General features: G+C 43.1%; 1 protein-coding gene across 2 annotated transcripts in view; it reads right to left on the reverse strand.

Annotated features, from left to right (window-relative positions):
* Positions 1-21,094, reverse strand: part of HK3 (hexokinase 3) — a 151,504-nt gene extending 130,410 nt beyond the window's left edge. Inside the window, exons 1-2 of one of the 2 annotated variants that reach the window (XM_068277047.1) lie at positions 21,012-21,094; positions 17,177-17,242 (exon numbers count right to left, since the gene is read on the reverse strand). In XM_068277047.1, coding sequence (XP_068133148.1) covers positions 17,177-17,233 — 57 coding nt within the window. In that variant the 5' untranslated portion in view covers positions 17,234-17,242; positions 21,012-21,094. Of the gene's footprint in view, positions 1-17,176; positions 17,246-21,011 lie in introns of both variants that reach the window. The other variant, XM_068277046.1, reaches the window with a different exon arrangement.
* Positions 21,095-21,390: the final 296 nt, after the last annotated feature.

The raw sequence follows: 21,390 nt of genomic DNA on the forward strand, positions 1-21,390 counted from the left end.
TTTAAACTACTGTCTGGAAGTGATGCATTATGGGTGTTGCTTCGAACTCATGTTGAGGTGAAAATTGCATACCTTCCATTTTAAGGTCAAAATTGTATCTAAGATAAACTACATAAATAGATAATGCCTGAAATCTCTTCCGATGTTTAAATTTAGTAATATAGATTTTCAGAGTTTTCATGCACACAGCATACAGTTTGGAAATAGCAAATAAACCAATCAAATGCAGTAGCTGCATCAGTAGTGCTGCTCATCAGGATTCTGGAAAGCCGGGGAGCCCAGATATTCGACCATTTTTACGCTATCTGGATCTGATTCCGGATTTCTCTAGAAGGCTATCTGTGGATATTTGGCTGCATAACACGGGTATTGTGAATATCCAGATCCGAAATACTGTAACTAAGCACTGGAGCTGACGTCCTGGAGCCAATCAGAGGGCTCCCAGCAGAAGCCCTAGCAACCAATCACAGAGGGGAACCCTGGCCAGCCCCACCTGACCTCATTGAGCCAATCAGAGGGTTGCTCAGTGGTCCAAAGTACTTTTTTCGGATGAAAGCAACTTTTGCATGTCATTCGGAAATCAAGATGCCAGAGTCTGGAGGAAGACTGGGGAGAGGGAAATGCCAAAATGCCTGAAGTCCAGTGTCAAGTACGCACAGTCAGTGATGGTCTGGGGTGCCATGTCAGCTGCTGGTGTTGGTCCACTGTGTTTTATCAAGGGCAGGGTCAATGCAGCTAGCTATCAGGAGATTTTGGAGCACTTCATGCTTCCATCTGCTGAAAAGCTTTATGGAGATGAAGATTTCATTTTTCAGCACGACCTGGCACCTGCTCACAGTGCCAAAACCACTGGTAAATGGTTTACTGACCATTAATGTGCTCAATTGGCCTGCCAACTCTCCTGACCTGAACCCCACAGTGCTGGTCGTAATGGAAAAATCTACGCTTACGGATCATTACGCGTAATTTTACGCTATTACGCATTACGCAATTACGGTTACGGCGTAGGAAATTATCTACGGTTCATCACTGTAATTACGGGTTAACTTACGCAATTACGCGTAAGGATACCGTAATGTAGGCACTTACGCTACGATGTTACGCGTAGTGCCGTAATACCCATTAATGCGTACTTTTTGAGGCATACGGACGATGTGTATTGCAATAGCCTTCAATGTGACAGCTATTGCGTACACATCATTCGTATGCGTCAAAACGTACGTGGGAGAAGATACTATTGGTTGCTTAGGATGTTGACTGATTGGCTACTCTTAGAAAAGGGGAGTTTTTACGTTAGTAATTACGCGTAAAATTACGCGTAAGTCTTCGTAAAATTACGCATACCTAGCAATTACAGTAGACAGCGTAATTACGATACCACTTTACTGTTTACGCGTAAATAATTACGCGTAAGACCATAAGTTACGTGTAGCGCTTACGCGTAAATTTGCATTGAATTACAATGCGTAATTACGCTCATGCGTAATTTCGGCCCAGCACTGGAACCCCATAGAGAATCTGTGGGATATTGTGAAGAGAAAGTTGAGAGACGCAAGACCCAACACTCTGGATGAGCTTAAGGGTGCTACCGAAGCATCCTGGGCCTCCATAACACATGAGCAGTACCACAGGCTGATTGCCTCCATGCCACGCGGCATTGAAGCAGTCATTTCTGCAAAAGGATTCCCGACCAAGTATTTGAGTGCAAAACTGAACATAATTATTTGAAGGTTGATTTTTTGTTTTAAAAACACTTTTCTTTTATTGGTCGGATGAAATATGCTAATTTTTTGAGATAGGAATTTTGGGTTTTCATGAGCTGTATGCCAAAATCATCAATATTAAAACAATAAAAGGCTTGAACTACTTCAGTTGTGTGTAATGAATCTAAAATATATGAAAGTCTAATGTTTATCAGTACATTACAGAAAATAATGAACTTTATCACAATATGCTATTTTTTTTTAGAAGGTCCTCCTGTATATGGAAGTGGTAAATTTGGTCAATCATTGACCATCACAATTGAATGTCTGTACACCGCCTATTACCTTGGTCTCTGGATCTTGTTCAGAAGTCTATTCATGGTGGAATGTGTATTTAGCAACAAGTCTATTATGTTTTATATCCTTTAGGTTAACATGCATTACTAGCTATAACCACAGGGTGTGCACTTGCAGTGGTTTAGTAGCAAATTATTATTATTATTATTATTATTTAGTATTTATATAGTGCCGACATATTACGCAGCGCTGTACGATGTATATATATATCTTTTCACTAACTGTCCCTCAAAGGAGCTCACAATCTAATCCCTACCATTGCCATATGTCTATATTATGTAGTGTAAGTACTGTAGTCTAGGGCCAATTAACTTATCCGTATGTTTTTTGGAATGTGGGAGGAAACCGGAGTGCCCGGAGGAAACCCACGCAGACACGGAGAGAACATACAAACTCTTTGCAGATAGTGCCCTGGCTGGGATACGAACCAGGGACCCAGCGTTGCAAGGCGAGAGAGCTAACCACTACGCCACCGTGCTGCAAAGGTATTTGTACATCTTGTGTCTGTAATGTGAGTTGTGAATAAAGTTGTTGTTTGTCTTCTTGGTGATGTAATAGCCAAGAAAGCCATAAGACATGAGGCTGATTAATATCTGTTTCTCCTGCATTTTACATTGCTGTGCACTAAGAAGCTAGATTATTAACCACTTGCCGACCGCGCACTCATACCGCGCGTCGGCAAAGTGGCAGCTGCAGGACCAGCGACGCAGTTCTGCGTCGCCGGCTGCAAGCTAATTAATCAGGAAGCAGCCGCTCGCGCGAGCGGCTGCTTCCTGTCGATTCACGGCGGGGGGGCTCCGTGAATAGCCTGCGGGCCGCCGATCGCGGCTCGCAGGCTAAATGTAAACACAAGCGGAAATAATCCGCTTTGTTTACATTGTACAGCGCTGCTGCGCAGCAGCGCCGTAAGGCAGATCGGCGATCCCCGGCCAATCAGCGGCCGGGGATCGCCGCCATGTGACTGGGGACAGCCTGTCACTGGCTGCACAGGACGGATAGCGTCCTGTGCAGCCCAGATTGCCAGGGGGGACAGGGATGAGAGGGAGGGGGGGAATTTCGCCGCGGAGGGGGGCTTTGAGGTGCCCCCCCGCAACACCCAGGCAGGCAGGAGCGATCAGACCCCCTCAGTACATCATCCCCCTAGTAGGGAAAAAAGGGGGGCGATCTGGTCGCTCTGCCTGCACCCTGATCTGTGCTGGGGGCTGCACAGCCCACCCAGCACAGATCAGCTAAAAAAGCGCTGGTCCTTAAGGGGGGGTAAAGGGTGGGTCCTCAAGTGGTTAAGTAGCCTTTCTATCAAATCAGGAACAGTTGAAAGGTTATTATTATATCACCTGATGCAGTACAAGTTTATGCAGCCATTGAGCCCTTGATACATACCCGATCACCCTTTTAATCAAAATCTATAGAAAGGTGTATCTATTAACCACATAATGACATGCTGTCTGACTTATAAAAACGTCCTGCTAGAGCCTCTTAATGGCTTCAGGTCAGACAGTACAATAGCTGTGCACGTGCGTGCTCCCACAGGTGCACGTGCGCACTCCCGTGCATGCACGTGCATTTCCGTGCAAGTGCATGTGAAAATAGTGAAAAAAAAACACCAAAGAAAAAATACACCTTTATTTCCAAATACTATATTGTCACCATACTTTGTACTAGGGAAATAATTAAAATCTTGTGATAACCAGGACAAATAGGCGGATAAAATGTGTGGGTTTTATGTACAGTAGCAGTATTTATATTAAAACCATAGGGGATGAAATTGGACAAATAATGTATTTTTTCATTTTGTCCTTGTATTTACCTTTAAAATGCATATAAAATAAAGTAATTACTGAAAACAAAGATCAACCCCAAAAGCCCAATTGGTGGTGAAAAAAAACAAGATATAGATCATTTCATTGTGATTAGTAGTGATTAAGCTATTGGCAAATGAGAGGGATGAGCACAGAAAGGTGAAAATCGCTCTTGTCCGTAAGGTTAAAAATAGCCTTGGGGTGAAGTGGTTAAAAGTTTATTGGTCAAACATGTTGTTAGCAATGGATCCCCAGCAAATTTGATGTACCATAATCAGCTGGAAAAGTCAAGCACTGTCATCCTCAATGATGATGCCTACAGCCATTCAGGCAGAACTGAGCTGTTGTATACAGAGCTCAGCTGGGCTTGTAAAATGGCACTATTGCACATTGTATTTATAAACATTTTGACACATATGGCTGCATAAAAGAAATCTAAAAGATCAACTTGATAGCCTTGAGAACTGAAAATATTAAGACTAAAATAACGAAAAAATGACATTTCCTTGAAGTAGTTATGTAAAGATGGGATGACAGTGCAGAAAGAGTTGTTTTTAATGCTATATACAGTAAAAACAATCTGGAAACATCTGCATGTGTTTGTCTGTCAGTTTTCCCGGATGCTGTTTGATAGTGAAAGAATAACTAGGCTATTTGCTCTTTAAATCTGGGAGCGAGAGTGATGCCAATTGCCAAACAGGATGTTCCTGCTCTGAGCTCCACTTTCCTCAATAGGCCAGACTGCACCAGAAGCATACAACTGTATTCATAATAATAATACCGTCCTCTAGAACTAAACAAATGCTTAGATCTAACACAAGCCGCCTCGAAGGTCAGATTTGCAGCTGTAGGGAAAATTATCAAATGATAAAGCCTACAGTAAATATCTAGGCCAGCACGATAAGGAGCCAGAATATTTACCACAATAATACAGATATTTGACACTAACACTGCTATTGGCTATCTCTCACCTCCAATGCAATTTTGCCAAGGTCACAGGAGGGGTAAATGAGGCCATCTGCATCAAACTGGAACCAGGGTTCCCTAAACAACATTTATGATAAAATTCTATTTACAGCTTAAAAGTCAGCATACACTATTAGATGCATGCTTAAAGGGGCGCTATGGTGAAAAATTGTAAAATTTAAAATATGTGCAAACATAGAAAAATAAGAAGTACATTTTTTCCAAAGTAAAATGAGCCATAAACTACTTTTCTCCTATGTTGCTGTTACTTACAGTAGGTAGTAGAAATCTGACAGAAGCGACAGGTTTTGGACTAGTTCATCTCTTCATAGGGGATTCTCAGCAAGGCTTTTATTCTTTATAAAGATATTCCCTAAGGAAGGATTTAAACAATGATGCTGGCCAGCTTCCCTGCTCGCTACATAGTATTTTGGCAGTTGGACAGAGCAACTGCCATTCACTAAGTGCTTTTGAAAATAAATAAATCCCTGATGTGAGAAAACGCGCAAAAAGCCGCCGCGTGTGCTGAAAGCAAGGCGGCTGATTCCGCGTTCAACGCGGCGGTTTGCACGCGTAGGCACGCGTCTGGTAGTGTGGCAGAACGCGGAAAAGCCGCCGCATGTTCTAACAGCAAAGCGGCTGTTTCCGCGTCCAAGGTGGCGGTTTGTACGCAGCAGCGTGCCTTTGGAGTGGCTGGGTCTGTTAGTCCACATAGATGGATGAAGAGCTACGCGCGCGCGGGCCAGAAGTCAGGACCTTTATACCAGCAGGGGAAGTGTCAGCTGATCGGGACGATCAGCTGATTCCTGCTGGACTCATGATTGGCTGAGTGGCTCGGGCGGGGCAGCAGAGTTCAGCTACTATATATTCTGCTTGCTTGTCAGTTGCTGGTTGTCTGTCATTGCAAACACTTTGTGGAAGCATTCAGACCATAGTTAGATCCTTACAGTGTGTTTGAACCAGGTGGACCTGGGAAGTCACACTGAGCCAGATTACCTTGTACTGTTATTATTTGTTGGACCAGTTCCAGGGTGTTGAGATCAAGGCCCTCACACCCCAGACTAGGAATACTGTGTATCTTCTGTGTATTCTCTAGCATAGTTCCAGGGTGTTGAGATCAAGGCCCTCACACCCAAGACTAGGGAACTGTATTGTCTTTGTGTTATATTCCAGACTAGTTCCAGGGTGTTGATGATCACGGACCTCACACCCAAGACTAGGGAATTGTATTATCATTTATGTTATACTCCAGACTAGTTCCAGGGTGTTGATGATCACGGACCTCACACCCGAGACTAGGGAATTGTATTATTATTTATGTTATGCTCCAGACTAGTTCCAGGGTGTTGTGACTACGGACCTCACACCCCAGACTAGGATTGTGCTATTACTGTATTACGTACCAAGTTCAGGGCAAAACCTTTCATATTAGCTGCAGGGCTTCCTGCAACCCAGCCTCGGTCCCTCACCCAGGGGTCCACAGGCTACAGGAATATCACCCACAGTCAGGGGTGAATTCCTCAGGAGTCTTAGGCCGCCAGCTCCTCTGGTGGTCTCCACTCAGAGTTGTTACTGTTACACCAAACACTCTCACTATTCTGGTGTCCAGAGGTTAGTAATACATCTGTATTATCGCTGATTCTGCAGATCATCGATAATCAGGCATATATCTGCATTCTTGGTGGTACTGCAGATCGCCAATAATCAGATTCTCTCTGCGTACTGACACCAATGGTTACAGAATGGCAGACCGAACCCAAATGGACGCACTGTATAGCCATGTTGAAGTCCTGACCACCGCGGTAAACCAACTTTCCGCGGCAGTTTTGAACCAACAGACCCAGATATGTCAGATATTTGGGGCTATTCAGGAACTTCAATCAGTGCGATCTCCTCTTAGCACGGACATACGTATGCCTGTACCTGAAAGGTTTTCTGGCGACAGATCTGACTTTCGGAACTTTAGAAATAGAGTGTTATCATACTTTGAGTTAAGGCCTAACTCGTCTGGAACCGTGGCACAGAGAATTACATTCATTAAAACTCTGTTGTCAGGGGATTCCCAGACCTGGGCATATGGTCTTCCGATTGGGCATCAGGCCCTGACCTCTGTGGATGAATTTTTTGAGGCTATGGCTATGATTTACGATGACCCGGACATTGCCTCGACTTCTGAACGAAAGCTCAAGCTTCTGCGTCAAGGTAAAGGTCCGGTAGAGAATTATGCTGCGGAGTTCAGGAGGTGGGCAGTCTCGGCTAGATGGGACGCGTTCGCCCTCCTGGACTGTTTTTTGGCCGGATTGTCAGATACTATTCATGAGGTAATGATAGGTCATCCTGAGCCCGAATCATTGGATGAGGCAATTTCTTTGGCTATACAGATAGATCACCGTTTGCGCCACCAGAGACAGGTTCGTGGTAGAGTGGCCAGAAGGTCTATCTTACGCGACTCTTCTCGGTCTCCCTCACCCCCAGGCAAACCTATGCAAATTGGGTACACAAGGCTGAGTCTGGGGAAGAGGAGTCACAGGAGCCCAAAGAAGAACGCTTTATATGGGTCCTCTAGACCAGACGAATGCTACCACCTGGGGGGAGTCAATACCATAGGTGAGCAGGGTTCATCTCTGAACGATAGTCGGCTGATCCTTCCTTGTTCGGTTACGTGGTAAGGTCGGACCAAGTCCGCAGAAGCCATGGTGGACTCGGGTTCAGCAGCGAACCTCATAGATTACGATTTTGCTAAAAGCTTGGGGATATCTTTATCCGCGCCCGACCGGCAGATTTCGGTCACCGCGGTGGATGACTCTCCATTGCGCAGTGCCCAGTTTCTTTCCAAAACCCCCCTACTATCATGTTGTTTAGGGGCAGTGCATGAAGAGAGTCTACAGTTCCTGGTCTTGCCGATGAAGGGCTCTGCTGTTGTTCTCGGTCGGTATGCCCTGGTTACGGCTTCACTCGCCGCTGATTGACTGGGCTTCAGGACAGCTACTGAACTGGTCAGCCCATTGTTAGGAGCACTGTTTAAAGAGGGGTGAGGCGGATAATACCAAGATACAGGTCGCAGGAAAGACAGGACAGTGTACAGATATTTCTAACGGATCCTGTTCCTCACGGTTACCTCTCATGCATGAATCAGATAGCAAAAGCGCCAAAGCAGACGCTTTAGACAGGGGTTTTGGGCCCAAAATCTTTCTATCATGGAAAAAACAAGCTGACAAAAAATCATTTCAGGTGCCCCTGCTCAAGCCAGCAGTGCAGGTGGATTCCACTCCCTCCCACCCTGTGTTGATTGATGACCGGCCTGAGTATGAGATAAAAAGGGAATTCTCTAACCTACATACTGGAAAGTCAGGAAGGAGATGTCCGGAGTCCACTCCTCAGGGGGAGGGGGTACTGTGAGAAAACGCGGAAAAGCCGCCGCGTGTGCTGAAAGCAAGGCGGCTGATTCCGCGTCCAACGCGGCAGTTTGCACGCGTCTGGTAGTGTGGCGGAACGCGGAAAAGCCGCCGCATGATCTAACAGCAAAGCGGCTGTTTCCGCGTCCAAGGTGGCGGTTTGTATGCAGCAGCGTGCCTTTGGAGTGGCTGGGTCTGTTAGTCCACATAGATGGATGAAGAGCTACGCGCGGGCCAGAAGTCAGGACCTTTATACCGGCAGGGGAAGTGTCAGCTGATCGGGACGATCAGCTGATTCCTGCTGGACTCATGATTGGCTGAGTGGCTCGGGTGAGGCAGCAGAGTTCAGCTACTATATATTCTGCTTGCTTGTCAGTTGCTGGTTGTCTGCCATTGCAAACACTTTGTGGAAGCATTCAGACCATAGTCAGATCCTTACAGTGTGTTTGAACCAGGTGGACCTGGGAAGTCACACTGAGCCAGATTACCTTGTACTGTTATTATTTGTTGGACCAGTTCCAGGGTGTTGAGATCAAGGCCCTCACACCCCAGACTAGGAATACTGTGTATCTTCTGTGTATTCTCTAGCATAGTTCCCGGGTGTTGAGATCAAGGCCCTCACACCCAAGACTAGGGAACTGTATTGTCTTTGTGTTATATTCCAGACTAGTTCCAGGGTGTTGATGATCACGGACCTCACACCCAAGACTAGGGAATTGTATTATCATTTATGTTATACTCCAGACTAGTTCCAGGGTGTTGATGATCACGGACCTCACACCCGAGACTAGGGAATTGTATTATTATTTATGTTATGCTCCAGACTAGTTCCAGGGTGTTGTGACTGCGGACCTCACACCCCAGAGTAGGATTGTGCTATTACTGTATTACGTTAGCCCAGTTCAGGGCAAAACCTTTCATATTAGCTGCAGGGCTTCCTGCAACCCAGCCTAGGTCCCTCGCCCAGGGGTCCACAGGCTACAGGAATATCACCCACAGTCAGGGGTGAATTTCTCAGGAGTCTTAGCCCGCCAGCTCCTCTGGTGGTCTCCACTCAGAGTTGTTACTGTTACACCAAACACTCTCACTATTCTGGTGTCCAGAGGTTAGTAATACATCTGTATTATCGCTGATTCTGCAGATCATCGATAATCAGGCGTATATCTGCATTCTTGGTGGTACTGCAGATCGCCAATAATCAGATTCTCTCTGCGTGCTGACACCAATCGTTACACCTGAGAATCCCCATGAAGAGATGGACTAGTCCAAAACCTGTCACTTCTGTCAGATTTCTACTACCTACTGTAAGTGACAGCAACATAGAAAAGTAATTTATGACTCATTTTACTCTGGAAAAAAAGTACTTTTTATTTGTATATGTTTGCACATATTTTAAATTTTACACCATAGTGCCCCTTTAACCAGATAAGCCATTATGCTGTGCATTTAATTAAATTGGCACCTTGCAGCACTCTGTAGAGATCACATTTCAGCAGATATTAGACTGAAAATTGATTGGAGCAATGCAGCAATGCCAACCACTAGCTGTGGACTACTCAGTAAAGTACATAGCTATGTAACCATCAACTATCTACCACTTACACCATCGCCCTCTTGTACTCCTGCTCACACTCCATGAGGCTAGGAGAAAACACTAGGCAGTGCGGAAAACCATGTGTTTTCTGCTTTGTGTGTTTTTTTTTTTATTTTTCATGCATTTTTGTTGCCCCGGCACCGACATGAAAAATGTGTTCAGTTGAAACTAGCTTATTTTGAATAGCTGTACAACGACCGGGCTAAATAAGAACTTTTCAGACACACCTGTTGTCTCACAGCCAGGAAGGTTTAAGGGTTACACAGTGGATCGCATAGGCCAGAAGATCATGTAACTCCTTCAGCTGAATGTTTGGTATAGACAACAATGTAACTTAATACTAAGGCTGGATTCACACTGTGTGGTTTGCGTAACGCATGTGCTATAACACGTGTGAACTGCAATGAAGACTGTGCACGTTACAAAATACCCGTTATGCAAAGCCTGCATGCAGCGAGTTAGAATAACGCAATCTGTCACAGTGCAGAGATGTGAACACAGGCCTATAGAATTGTATGTGCAGTGAGTTTACACACATAATTATTCTGCAATCCATGGATATAGCCAAAATATATCAAATGGAAGAAACAATGCAATCAGTGACCCATCTCCAAGGTTATCAGATGAGGGGGGGGGGAGCCATTTTACTTTATGTGACATTCTTTGTTAGTCCATATCTTATTTTTGCAGGTGTATTGTGATTTTTATGTTGGTTGCAACAATGGGTGGTGATCTTGAAGTTGCCCATCAACAGTGTGATTCTTAGCAAACAATTTTATTTGTAATTATTTAATTCATTAATTTTAACATTGTTTAGATTGAAAGAAAATGTAATCGATCAGGAGCATTAACGAATCCACTTCCAATTATATCAAAACCAATCATGACAGTATCCATGAAAAATCTCTCACTCAGTTTGACTCATTTTTTTTTTTAGGAAATAATCAATAAAGCAATTGTTCAAGATTGATTGGGTGCACCATCTTCTCTGTTTCCCTAAGATACAAGCTGAATAATCTGATTAAAAATACAATCATTAACTAAAAAGTGTCTTGATAATGGGCACCTTAAAGTGAACCTCCGGACTAAAAATCTACTCAGCAGAACTGAAAAGGCTTGGTGTTTCTTTAACAGTTTCACAGCATCAGAACTTTGTTTTTCTTACCAATGCATCATTTTTTGCTGCATTTTTAGCTAAGCTCCACCCATCAAAGAAAAATTATGCTGTGCAGAGCATGATGGGATTTCCTATGTTGTTGTTCACATTGCCTAGCAACTGGGAGAGGTGCTCAGGACACAGGACAGTTGGAACTGTCTCATGCTCCCTGTCACCTCCTTTCAAACAAAAAGGTGGCTGCCATCATGAAATCAAACATTTGCCTGTTCTTTTAAAACAGTGTGGGTAAGAGATTATATTACCTATCTATTTTAATTAACATAACTAATGTAACTTAATGACAGTATGTTTGTTTAGGCTGGAGTTCCTCTTTAAGTTGTACTGGTAGATTGATGAGGTCTATTTACCCCTGTATCTTCAACATGCCCTTATTTCCTGTCCTCAGGGGCATAGGCATCCCCCTGGTAAGCAAATTCCTAAATGGTACCCAAGGTGTGAAGCTGCTATATTTCCTTTTAAGCACTACCTGTTGCCTGGCAGTCCTGCTGATATTTCTGGTCAGAAGGGTCTAAATCACACACCTGAAACAAGCATGCAGCTAATCTTATGAGATTTGTCATGGTTATTGTAATATTAATAGTATCAGAGGCAAAGGATCAGCAGGACTGCTGGGCAATGTGCGTTATTTTAAAGGAAATAAACGTGTCAGCCTCCATATCCCTCTCACCTTGGGTTCCCTTTAAATCCCACTGTGTGTGCCTGTAATGAAAGTTAGGTAACTCTGATGGAACTTTGGACAGATACAAATGGAGCAGCCTTAGCAAGCTATCCCTGTTCATCACATACATGTGGACCCGTTACCTCTTGTTTATATTACAGATAAGAAGATGTGTTCTGATTATTATTATTATTGTCATTATTGATTTAGATATTGCCAGCATCTTCAGGTTGCTGCTATTGCTGTGTGGGTTGCAATTCCACAGTCTGTGTATTTAAGTGGCTGACTTTCCCTTCTCTACAGCACTACTTCATGAGCCTGGTATTGTTTAGTTTCAGAGTTTGCCATTTTTCTTGTTTTCTGAATATTTTATATGACACTTTCTGCTAGTTCCTTCATTGTTTTTGTGAAGTCATTCTGGATGGCTGTCACGTATTGTAAGCAAGATTCTCCGATATGTACTTTTTCCAGTCTTATTTACCGCTGCCTTAGGATATTAGTACACTGCATTAGAATAGTCAACTGAAGTCGTACATCCTGAAATAATATCAGTAAAATTCTCTAGATTTAAAGTATCCCCACGGGAGGTATACGTTGGTAATGTGTGCCCCTGTATGGAGAGTGTGCTGTGAAGCGCACTACAGTATGTATAGCTACCTGACCTCACTCTGGCTTGCTTCCTCTAGTATCCTGTGCAGCTTTCTGACCTGGCCATTAGAGCTCCAGACTCATTGCGGTCACATGACAGTGAGGCTGAAGCTCTAGTGGCCACTTCAGAAGTTGCACAGGACACTAGAGGACACTAGAGGAAGCAAGAGCGACCACAGGTAGCTACATGCTAAAGCACACTTGTAAGCACACTCTGCATTTGTTGGCACCTAAAAATACATATTTAGGTGTTTTTTTGTTCTGCATGGGGCACAACGACAGCACATTGGGAGGGTTGGCCAATCGGTGGATCAAAGCTTTTGGCCTATTTTTTTAGGTTCAGGTGGGTGGGTGGGGAGGGCATTGTATAACTAACAGGGTTTATCCACGTGTTCTTATGGTACATACCTTCACCAAGATAAGACCAAATTTCTGAAACAAGCTTTTTTCCCTACAGGACTGGATGGGACCATTTGTATTACAGGGCAACCCAAGCACAATAAGAGAACACTGCTGTACTATGGCTTCAATTCATCAAGCATTACCGCATTCGGTAATGCTGAAAACAGCTGACTTTACGGAGCACTTAGTAAAATGTTAATTCATCAAAGCAGTTACCGCATGAGAAGCAGACATTCCTGTGCAGAGAGATAAATTACCGACTTGTTAAGTGATTACCTCAACACATGTCAGTAAAATGTCATTCGATAACATGTGCGGTGTTTATCTCCAGCTCTCCCCTGTCGATAAGGAGCTTGGAATGCCTTCTCCGTGTGTGACAGGACCATAGAAACCTCCCCTGTCCCCTGCAAGTGCTGCTGATAGGTTGGCCAGGCTTCTCGGGTGGAACAGACCCCCCCAGGCAGCCAGGGGAGAGAAAAGAATTAAAGTTATTTTCCAGGCACCTTTCTTTTCTAGGCACCCTTCGGTAGTGTAACCCCTTGAGTGCCTGTTTAAATATGCAGGGATGCAAGTGGGAGCTCGTGGCAAAATTACCTAAGCAGGGAATGTGTAATGTTTCTCAGCAGTTCATCTAAGCTGTGGCAAGTAAATAGAAACTTAAGACTAATGAGACAGATTCAGCAAGAGCAGAGGCAGCACAACAAATATAAAAGGCACATGTATAGGGATGTCGGTGCTGCCTCTTTCCTATTGTAATGCCCTCACTGCACGGACCTCTTCGGTAACTTACCGAACATCTACCACATGTGTGAAAATATTGATGAATTAGCACAGTGAAGTGTAAAATACCGAATGCGGTATTTTAAGGACTGGGATTTTGTTATCGAACACCCTTTGATGAATTGAAGCCTATGTCAGGCACTAATTAGTTTCTCTGTCATGACAATTCACAAAATGTAGGGACTTATAGAGAAACAGTAACCAAGAATTGAACTTTATCCCAATCAGTAGCTGATACCCCCTTTTACATGAGAAGCCGTTTCCTTTTCACAAACGGATCATCAGGGGGCTCTGTATGGCTGATATTGTGGTGAAGCCCCTCCCACAGGAAACTGTGAGGACCATGGTCCTCATAGTTTCCTGTCTGTGAACCTCGTTGCATTGTGGGAAGCAGCTGTTTACAACTGCCAAAAAATAAGCAGCATCTCCTGTCACTGACATCACCTGCCAGCAGTAAAAATGTCACCATGTGATAAATGTCAGAATGTAAATCAGGGAGAGGAAAGCTTTTACAATGGGCAAACACTGACTAAATCACTTATACATAATTATTGTAAAAATGAAGCACTTTTTTATTACATTATTGGCACTGGAGTTTTTACTCTTTAAGTAAGGCTAGGTTCAAGTGGATAAATGTACATATCAGCAGATTCAGTGTTATATATAAGATCTGTTCAGACATGTCTGTTTTCAATACATCCATTGCAGTTGTGAAGAGTAAAGTGTAGTCTTGAGTGACTTTTTGGATAATCCAAGGAGAACATACAAGACAATAGTATCTACAATGGGCTACAATGGACACCAACAGATACCAAAACAGTAGTTGGGGCACACACTGGATCATACATCGGATTCACTGTGACTGTAAACACTCCAGCATGGTGTGGACTTTAGCCTAAATGTTTACTGTGAGAGCAACACACCAAGCTGTCTGTGCACCTGTACTTGCTATTCTTAGCATGGCATGTTCAGCATTACTGCACAGGGCTGGTTGGAAAATCAGGCATGGTATAACTGCACTGGTGGGATTTAGTAAACCCTTGGCCAAGTATTCATGTTTATGTCTATAAGAAAGGTAGATTAGCATGAAGCGGAAAGCAGATGCTGTCAGAGCTCATTACTTTAGAAGAAATAATAGCTGTTACCTTAGGTATTTTGACATTACCTATTATTCCTTGCTCCTCACAGCTGTTGGCTAGTACGCATTTGTTATACCCAAAACCATGAGATTGCTGGTCCAGAAACCGCTGAACTGAGTGGCTGTCAAGTTTGCGGACAGATTTATTGTTCACATCTCCCTATGCAAGTTTGTTACAGAATTGAAACAATAAAAATTTCAGTCTTTATGTGACTGATATCTTATCTCAGCAGATGTCTACTAACAAAGAAAAATGACTTCAGACTTGTAGAACTCCTATTTGCTAACATACCAATTTTCTGTAACTGAAACATTAGTTATTTAAAAACGGCCAGGCTAAAATCCAATAGACGATCATCTTTAGAAATGAATGTTATACAGTATATTAAAAACGTCTTATCCTGAGTGTGCTCTGGAAGTTGGTATACATTTACAAACCAAAACTCATAGTGGGCTTCAATTTACTGTAACATATTCTCTCCAGTTATAAAGTGACACTATGACATTGTTTTTGGTGGCCCTTTTATTTCTATTGAAATAAAAAGAAAATTATATTTGCTAAATACAAATAACAGCATGAAGTGGTTGGTGCTGAGGCAACATCGGTTGAAAGCATTGGCCAGCAGATGAACATGATGAGAGATGGAAGAATGAGGAGAAGGTTGCACAGCAACAGAAAGAGGCAGTAGTGCACCTGAAAACAATAATAGCCCAAGATATTGTGCATCAGGTAGCTGCCACATCATGGTATAGTCTGTCTTTGGAGGTACATGGGAACAGCTTTGACCTACCACTAGGCCTGCTTGACCTTTATAACTCTTCTATTACACTGATAAAATAAAAGCATCAAAAGTCAAATAAAAAAATTACATTAATTCAAGAACACAAAACTGGAGTGGAAGTCCCAACTCGCACTAAACAACCTCCCTCAATTTCCTCACTACGACCAAAAAATAAGTAAAATACCAAAGTTATACCTATCTAATATATTTTTTATCAGGAAGACCTCTGTAAAGTCTTTCTGCCTCTCTGGGTCATGATACAAGACTAGAATGGCAATTTCCATCTCATCATATCAGAGGGAAGCATCATATTAGAGGAATGCACCATTAGAAGTAGGTGCTGCAATTACTGCAGCCTACATATGTCTCACACTACAACAATATACTGTAATATTGATTTTTATAATATTGATTTAGGCATTAATAGTGCTGACTACCAACCCCAGTACCAACTTAATCAGTTCTTAATAAAGCCACCATCCAACCCTAGGGAAATATATAAAGTGCCATGGCTCCTAAGGTTAAGGAAAAAGTGAAACTTGGTCAACCTTTATTCAGTAGTAAAAATGCAAACACCAATGATACATTAAAATCAATTAAAATGGTAGCACTCCACTACGCTGAGTTCAAAACCCACATGCCGTTTCCAACACTATCACTCACACAGGTACCGGTACCCAACACACTGGCCGGCTTCTTCAGAGTGGGGGACACATTGGGGTGCAGCTAAAGCAATTGCCTTATATGCAGGTCAGCGCTTCCTCGGTTGTGTAACTCACAGAATCTCTGGATTAATTTCGCAGCAGGACCATCTTCACCGTAGAGCTGGTTAAGAGGATTTCGCCGCTATAGCAGAGTCCCCAGGGTATAAAGCAGTCTGACTGTTGCTAGCAACCGAGCTGCACTATATACTCCATGCAGTTGGTGCACACGTCACCTCCAAGAAGGTAGCTAGACAAGGCCAGTGGATTGCTCCTTTGTGGTGAAGTAGTCCCGGCACACCTACGTGTTGTGCCTGCCTTATGAAGGCTTCATCAGGGTGTCATCCAACCCATAACTTTCTACACAACAATCAACCAGATTTTTTCTCCATTACCTTAATGTTCAGATGTTACCTGATGTTCAGATTTCATGTCTAGTCATATTAAAGTAATATTCATGTAAAAATGGCAATGGTAAATGTGATCACTTTGACCAAATCTACCAATGATTCATTCATATGTTATGGGTGACTAAAGACAGTGTTAAGTTTTTGTCAAGCAATCAGGGGGAAGAATGCTGGGTAATTAAGGGGAATAAAGTAGTATTACATGAAGTGACACAACACAGAGTTAACAGTAGCAACACTACAAATCTGATTAGCTAGACAATGTGGTTCATCACTATAACTTGATTGATAACCAGTTGATGGTTGATCAAAGACATGTTGACTTAGACCCCAGGGCTCGTTGCCACTAGGGGTGACTCTGTGCGATTTCCAGTACACAAATTTGGATTCAGAATCGCAGCTTATTGAAATCAATAGGCTGCTTCCAAATTCACGTTTGGGGGAAAAAAAAGCTGAAGCACTGCTTCAGAATTATGTACAATGCATTTGGAGAGTGCTGCTGCCCATCTTGTAGACAGATGCTCAGCTCTAGTGGAAACCCAACCCTTACAAACCAGAGAATGGCAGCAAATAAGACACATTTTTCCTGAAATGTCCTCTAAATGGATTTGTGTCCTCAGGCTGGGCTGTATCTGATCATAGAGACAGATGATGATCACATACTCTCACCTTTTCATTGCTAGGATGGTCCACCTTTCCCACTGATTCTGCTCCTGGATTTTCCATGGCTGGCTTCTTCTGGTGGAGAGAACAGCAGATTATGAGGGAAAATGCAGCGAAGGAAACAGGAACTGGCGAACAATTCCTGAGCAGAGTATATCACAAATTACACTGAAGAAGACGTGTCAGCAGAGTTATGATCTATACTGACTGAGCACACATGACAATGCAGGCCGGGAACTTCTCACAATCATCACAAGGTTATATACTGTTCAGAAAAGTAACTTTATAAGAGGAAGTGAGACTGTAATTACATGCAACATAGGCCGTCATTCTGACCGCATATTGAGCAAGCTCTCCTGTGTTGACAAATGTCATGCATCACAAAATCTTACTAAAATGTATATCTCTGCTCATCCTAGGGGTGGTTATAGTTTAGTTAATTAAAGCCTCTAGCTGTCACATACATCCCAATTTTTGTTTGAGATAAGAGGGACATCTTTAAGACATGCCCCGCCACACCCCTGCCACGCCCCTAGGTGGACATATCGAAAAATAAATGAGAAAAAGATGTATTTTATCACTTCTTTTCCTTAAGACTTAATTTTGATTGGCCACTTACTTGCCAATGTTTCCACCTCCACGTAGTATGAGAGTCAACAGATTTCGAATACTATAAACAGATTGTGCAGGAAAGCTCTCATACTACATGGAGGTGGTAACCTTGGTTAGTGATTGGCCAATCAAAGTTGAAGGTGTGTACCAGGTTTAACCTCCTTGGCGGTAACACCGTGTGTGACACGGGGTGAGCCGCCGGAGGGTGCCGCTCAGGCCCTGCTGGGCCGATTTACATATTTTTTTTTGCTACACGCAGCTAGCACTTTGCTAGCTGCGTGTGCATAACGATCGCCGCCGCTACCCGACGATTCGCCGCTATCCGCCGTGCTGCCCCCCCCCCCCAGACCCCTGTTGTTGCCTGGCCAATCAGTGCCAGGCAGTGCTGAGGGGTGGATCGGAAAACTGACGTCACGGCGTCGATGACGTGGGTGATGTCATCGCGATCGTCGCCATGGCGATGGGGAAGCCCATACAGGGAATCCCGTTCAGAATCCCTGCAGGGTAAAAGCGCCGGCGGCGATCGGAGGGGTGGGAGGGATAGCGAAGGGAGGGGGGAAGCATGTAGCTAGCGCTAGGCTAGCTACATGCTTTAAAAAAAATATATTAAAAAAAAGTGCTGCGCTGCCCCCTGGCGGATTTATTGTACCGCCAGGGAGGTTAAGGGTGCATATACATCCAATTTTGACTGGCCAATGATTAATCAATCTTACTACTTCCATGTAGTATGAGAGCTTACCTACAATGTAGCCATCACCTACTGTGTTTACTACCTTTCATCTCCCACTCCCCACTACCTGCACTAGCTTTCGTACAGAAATGGAGGGGACCCACTAGACACCAGGGAAATGTGAAGGGGATGGGGAGGGAATCCACTAGACACCAGGAAAATGTATAGGGAAGGGAGGAGGACCACTTGACACCAAAAAATGGGAGCAAGGGAGTCCTTCAGACACCTGTGAACTGTATAGGAGAGGGAGGGGAGCCATTAGGCACCTGGGAGATGTAAAGGTGAGGGAGGAGGACCACTAGACCTATCTTTCACCATGGCATGCTTAGTGCACCGCAGGTAGCCAGTTATCCCACCTGTGGATCTAGCACCTGCTTAGCACCCGCACTAAAAAAGTCCTGGAGCAGCCCCTGTAACTGATAGATAAATATTAAATTACACTGAAAAAATATTAAATGTAATTTTGCCTTCTTAAAACAGAAGATATTTGCAATAATTTAGCTTTATGTGAGCAGCCGTGGTCTCTCATGATGCATAACTCCTGAATATGTAAATGATCTCTTTATGCCCTTGAAAGCAAGGCTGCACATTCAAAACCACCGGTGTATAGTGTGTCTGTAGCTAATCATTTTACTGTATTTCTGACTTTTTGGTCCTAATCAGTGCATGGTATAGATTGATATGGGATAGGGCTTGGACCAGTACTAAGGAACACCCAGAACTACCTGGAAGGTATAAAGGGCCAAAATAGACCAAAAAGCAAAGCTAAATGTTATTTTTCCTTCTTAAACCAGAAGGTATTTGTGATAATTCAGTTTTAAGTGAGCAACAGAAAATATACCTTTTGTGGCAGATAAAAGTAAATAGCTGTTCTTTTCTGGAAAGGAGGAACTGATGAGGGGTGGGATCATGTTAATTGAGCTGAACAAGTAGTTACTGGTGTTCTGCAGTCATGTGATACGCAGCACAGGGAGAGAAGAGGTTAACCTGACAGTTGCCAGTTACATTACACAAAAATAATCACTTGTGTGGCAGATAAAAGCAAACGGCTCTTACTTTCTGAATGATTATCCTATTTGGTCAATTTCCAATAGATAAATGAACTAAATGTTGATCAGGAATGTCTGTTCTTTTATTTATAAAAGGTGGGAGGGAGTGTGCGGGTGACTGAGGCATGGTATAAAGCTAGCAATGGCAGCTGTCTGATCAATAATTAATCTGATCTCTGATAAACTGATTATTATCAAGTGGTGCATGCCATCAGGTTCATTTAATTTAACACACATCTAATGCTAGTGATGTGGCAAAGGACTGATTCCTCTCTGATCGACCCACTGCTACTCCTGCCTCACTCCGATCAACTTAAAGTGACCATGCATCTAGCGGTTTGGCTGTACGATCGACAGTTTGATTCAATCATTTTATAGAATCGAGAGTGAATTGAGTGTGTTCCAGTATGCCCAATCAATGAAAAACAGCTTAGTCGATCGAGCAGGATGCAAGATATCGGTTGATCAAACAGCAATTGCCTACTGTTTACATATCATTCAATTGACACTGAATCCATTTTTGCATCCAGAGGACAGATGACCACAACATTGGTCAGATTGTTTAGTGAAGGTAAATCGCATAGGATATCTTTTGTAATGTGTGGTCCACTAATCGAACAACTTTTCGATCAACCACACTGAAGTCGATTGCTTAGTCTATTGAATCAGAATCATTAGATGTATGGCTAGCTTTACTGTACGGCCGGGCATCTTTATAGTATACAGACAGAATAAGTCATCCTAGCCCAAACAATAAAAATGTAAATATGTTCAAGATGATGCACAAGTAGGAAATGAAAATCATCATTTAGATAAATGTGCTTAATAAAATGATTAGAAGCCAGACATTCAATGTAGACCCAGCTGTCTCCCTCTGTAGTAATCCCATTGAGTATACATGCAAGTCTCCTTTTAACAGCATCCAACCTGCTTCACATAGCTGATAATGTACAGCAGTGGGCTGCTCCATTCATGCAAGCAGGAAGTGTCAATCCAGGGCAGTGTGTCACTAACTACCGATACAGCTCTAATTACAGCACATGATACAGAAATATATGGTAAACAGATCTGTTCTGTCACTCTCTCTCTCTCTCTTCCTAATTCTCTGTATAGTTAGTTAATTGTATAAAAAAAAAAAATCACAGCTCTGCAGATGTTCGTTGGAAACTCCTTTCTAATTTCATCATGGTGACTAAATCGCAGTGATCAGCCTATAATACAGTCAGCTCTGTGTAATTGTTTCCAATATGCAGAACACAAAAGCCAAAGTCATGTGCAGTAACAAGTTGATGTGAGCAGAGCACTGCTCTGTAATGTGACCTGTCTGTGACATCTGCTAATGACAGGCAGCTTCTTGTCATCACTCTGTGTGGCAGCCATAGGAAGCTGAATACATCCTCACAGATAAAGATAGTTATAACAAAGTGCAGTACTTCTATTTGATACATACCTGCTGGGAAGTGTAAGGAAGAAGTGCATGTGCCAGGATAAGAGCTTTCACTAAATGCCACACACCCTTCCTCTGTGTTTTAATTTGTTTCTCCTCCCCCAAGCATTATAATGCGTCTCTCCTTTTCCTGGCACCTACACTAGGAACTAACCCAAATCTTCAGCAAATATGCAAACAGTTCATACCAGGAAGACTGTAAACCTGGTGGATGCTGTAACCTGACCTAAACCAAAGCTCTGCCCTGATATAGCATGAAAACATGTGTACCTCTTAAAGAGGAACTTTATCAAAAGATAGCAGTAGGGGAAAAAACAAAAGAATACAATGCAAAGTAAAAAGTTAAAAAAGAAAGATAAATCAAGAAATTATTGATACTCAA

Source organism: Hyperolius riggenbachi, chromosome 3 (assembly GCF_040937935.1).
Source record: "Hyperolius riggenbachi isolate aHypRig1 chromosome 3, aHypRig1.pri, whole genome shotgun sequence".
Lineage (NCBI taxonomy): Eukaryota > Metazoa > Chordata > Amphibia > Anura > Hyperoliidae > Hyperolius > Hyperolius riggenbachi.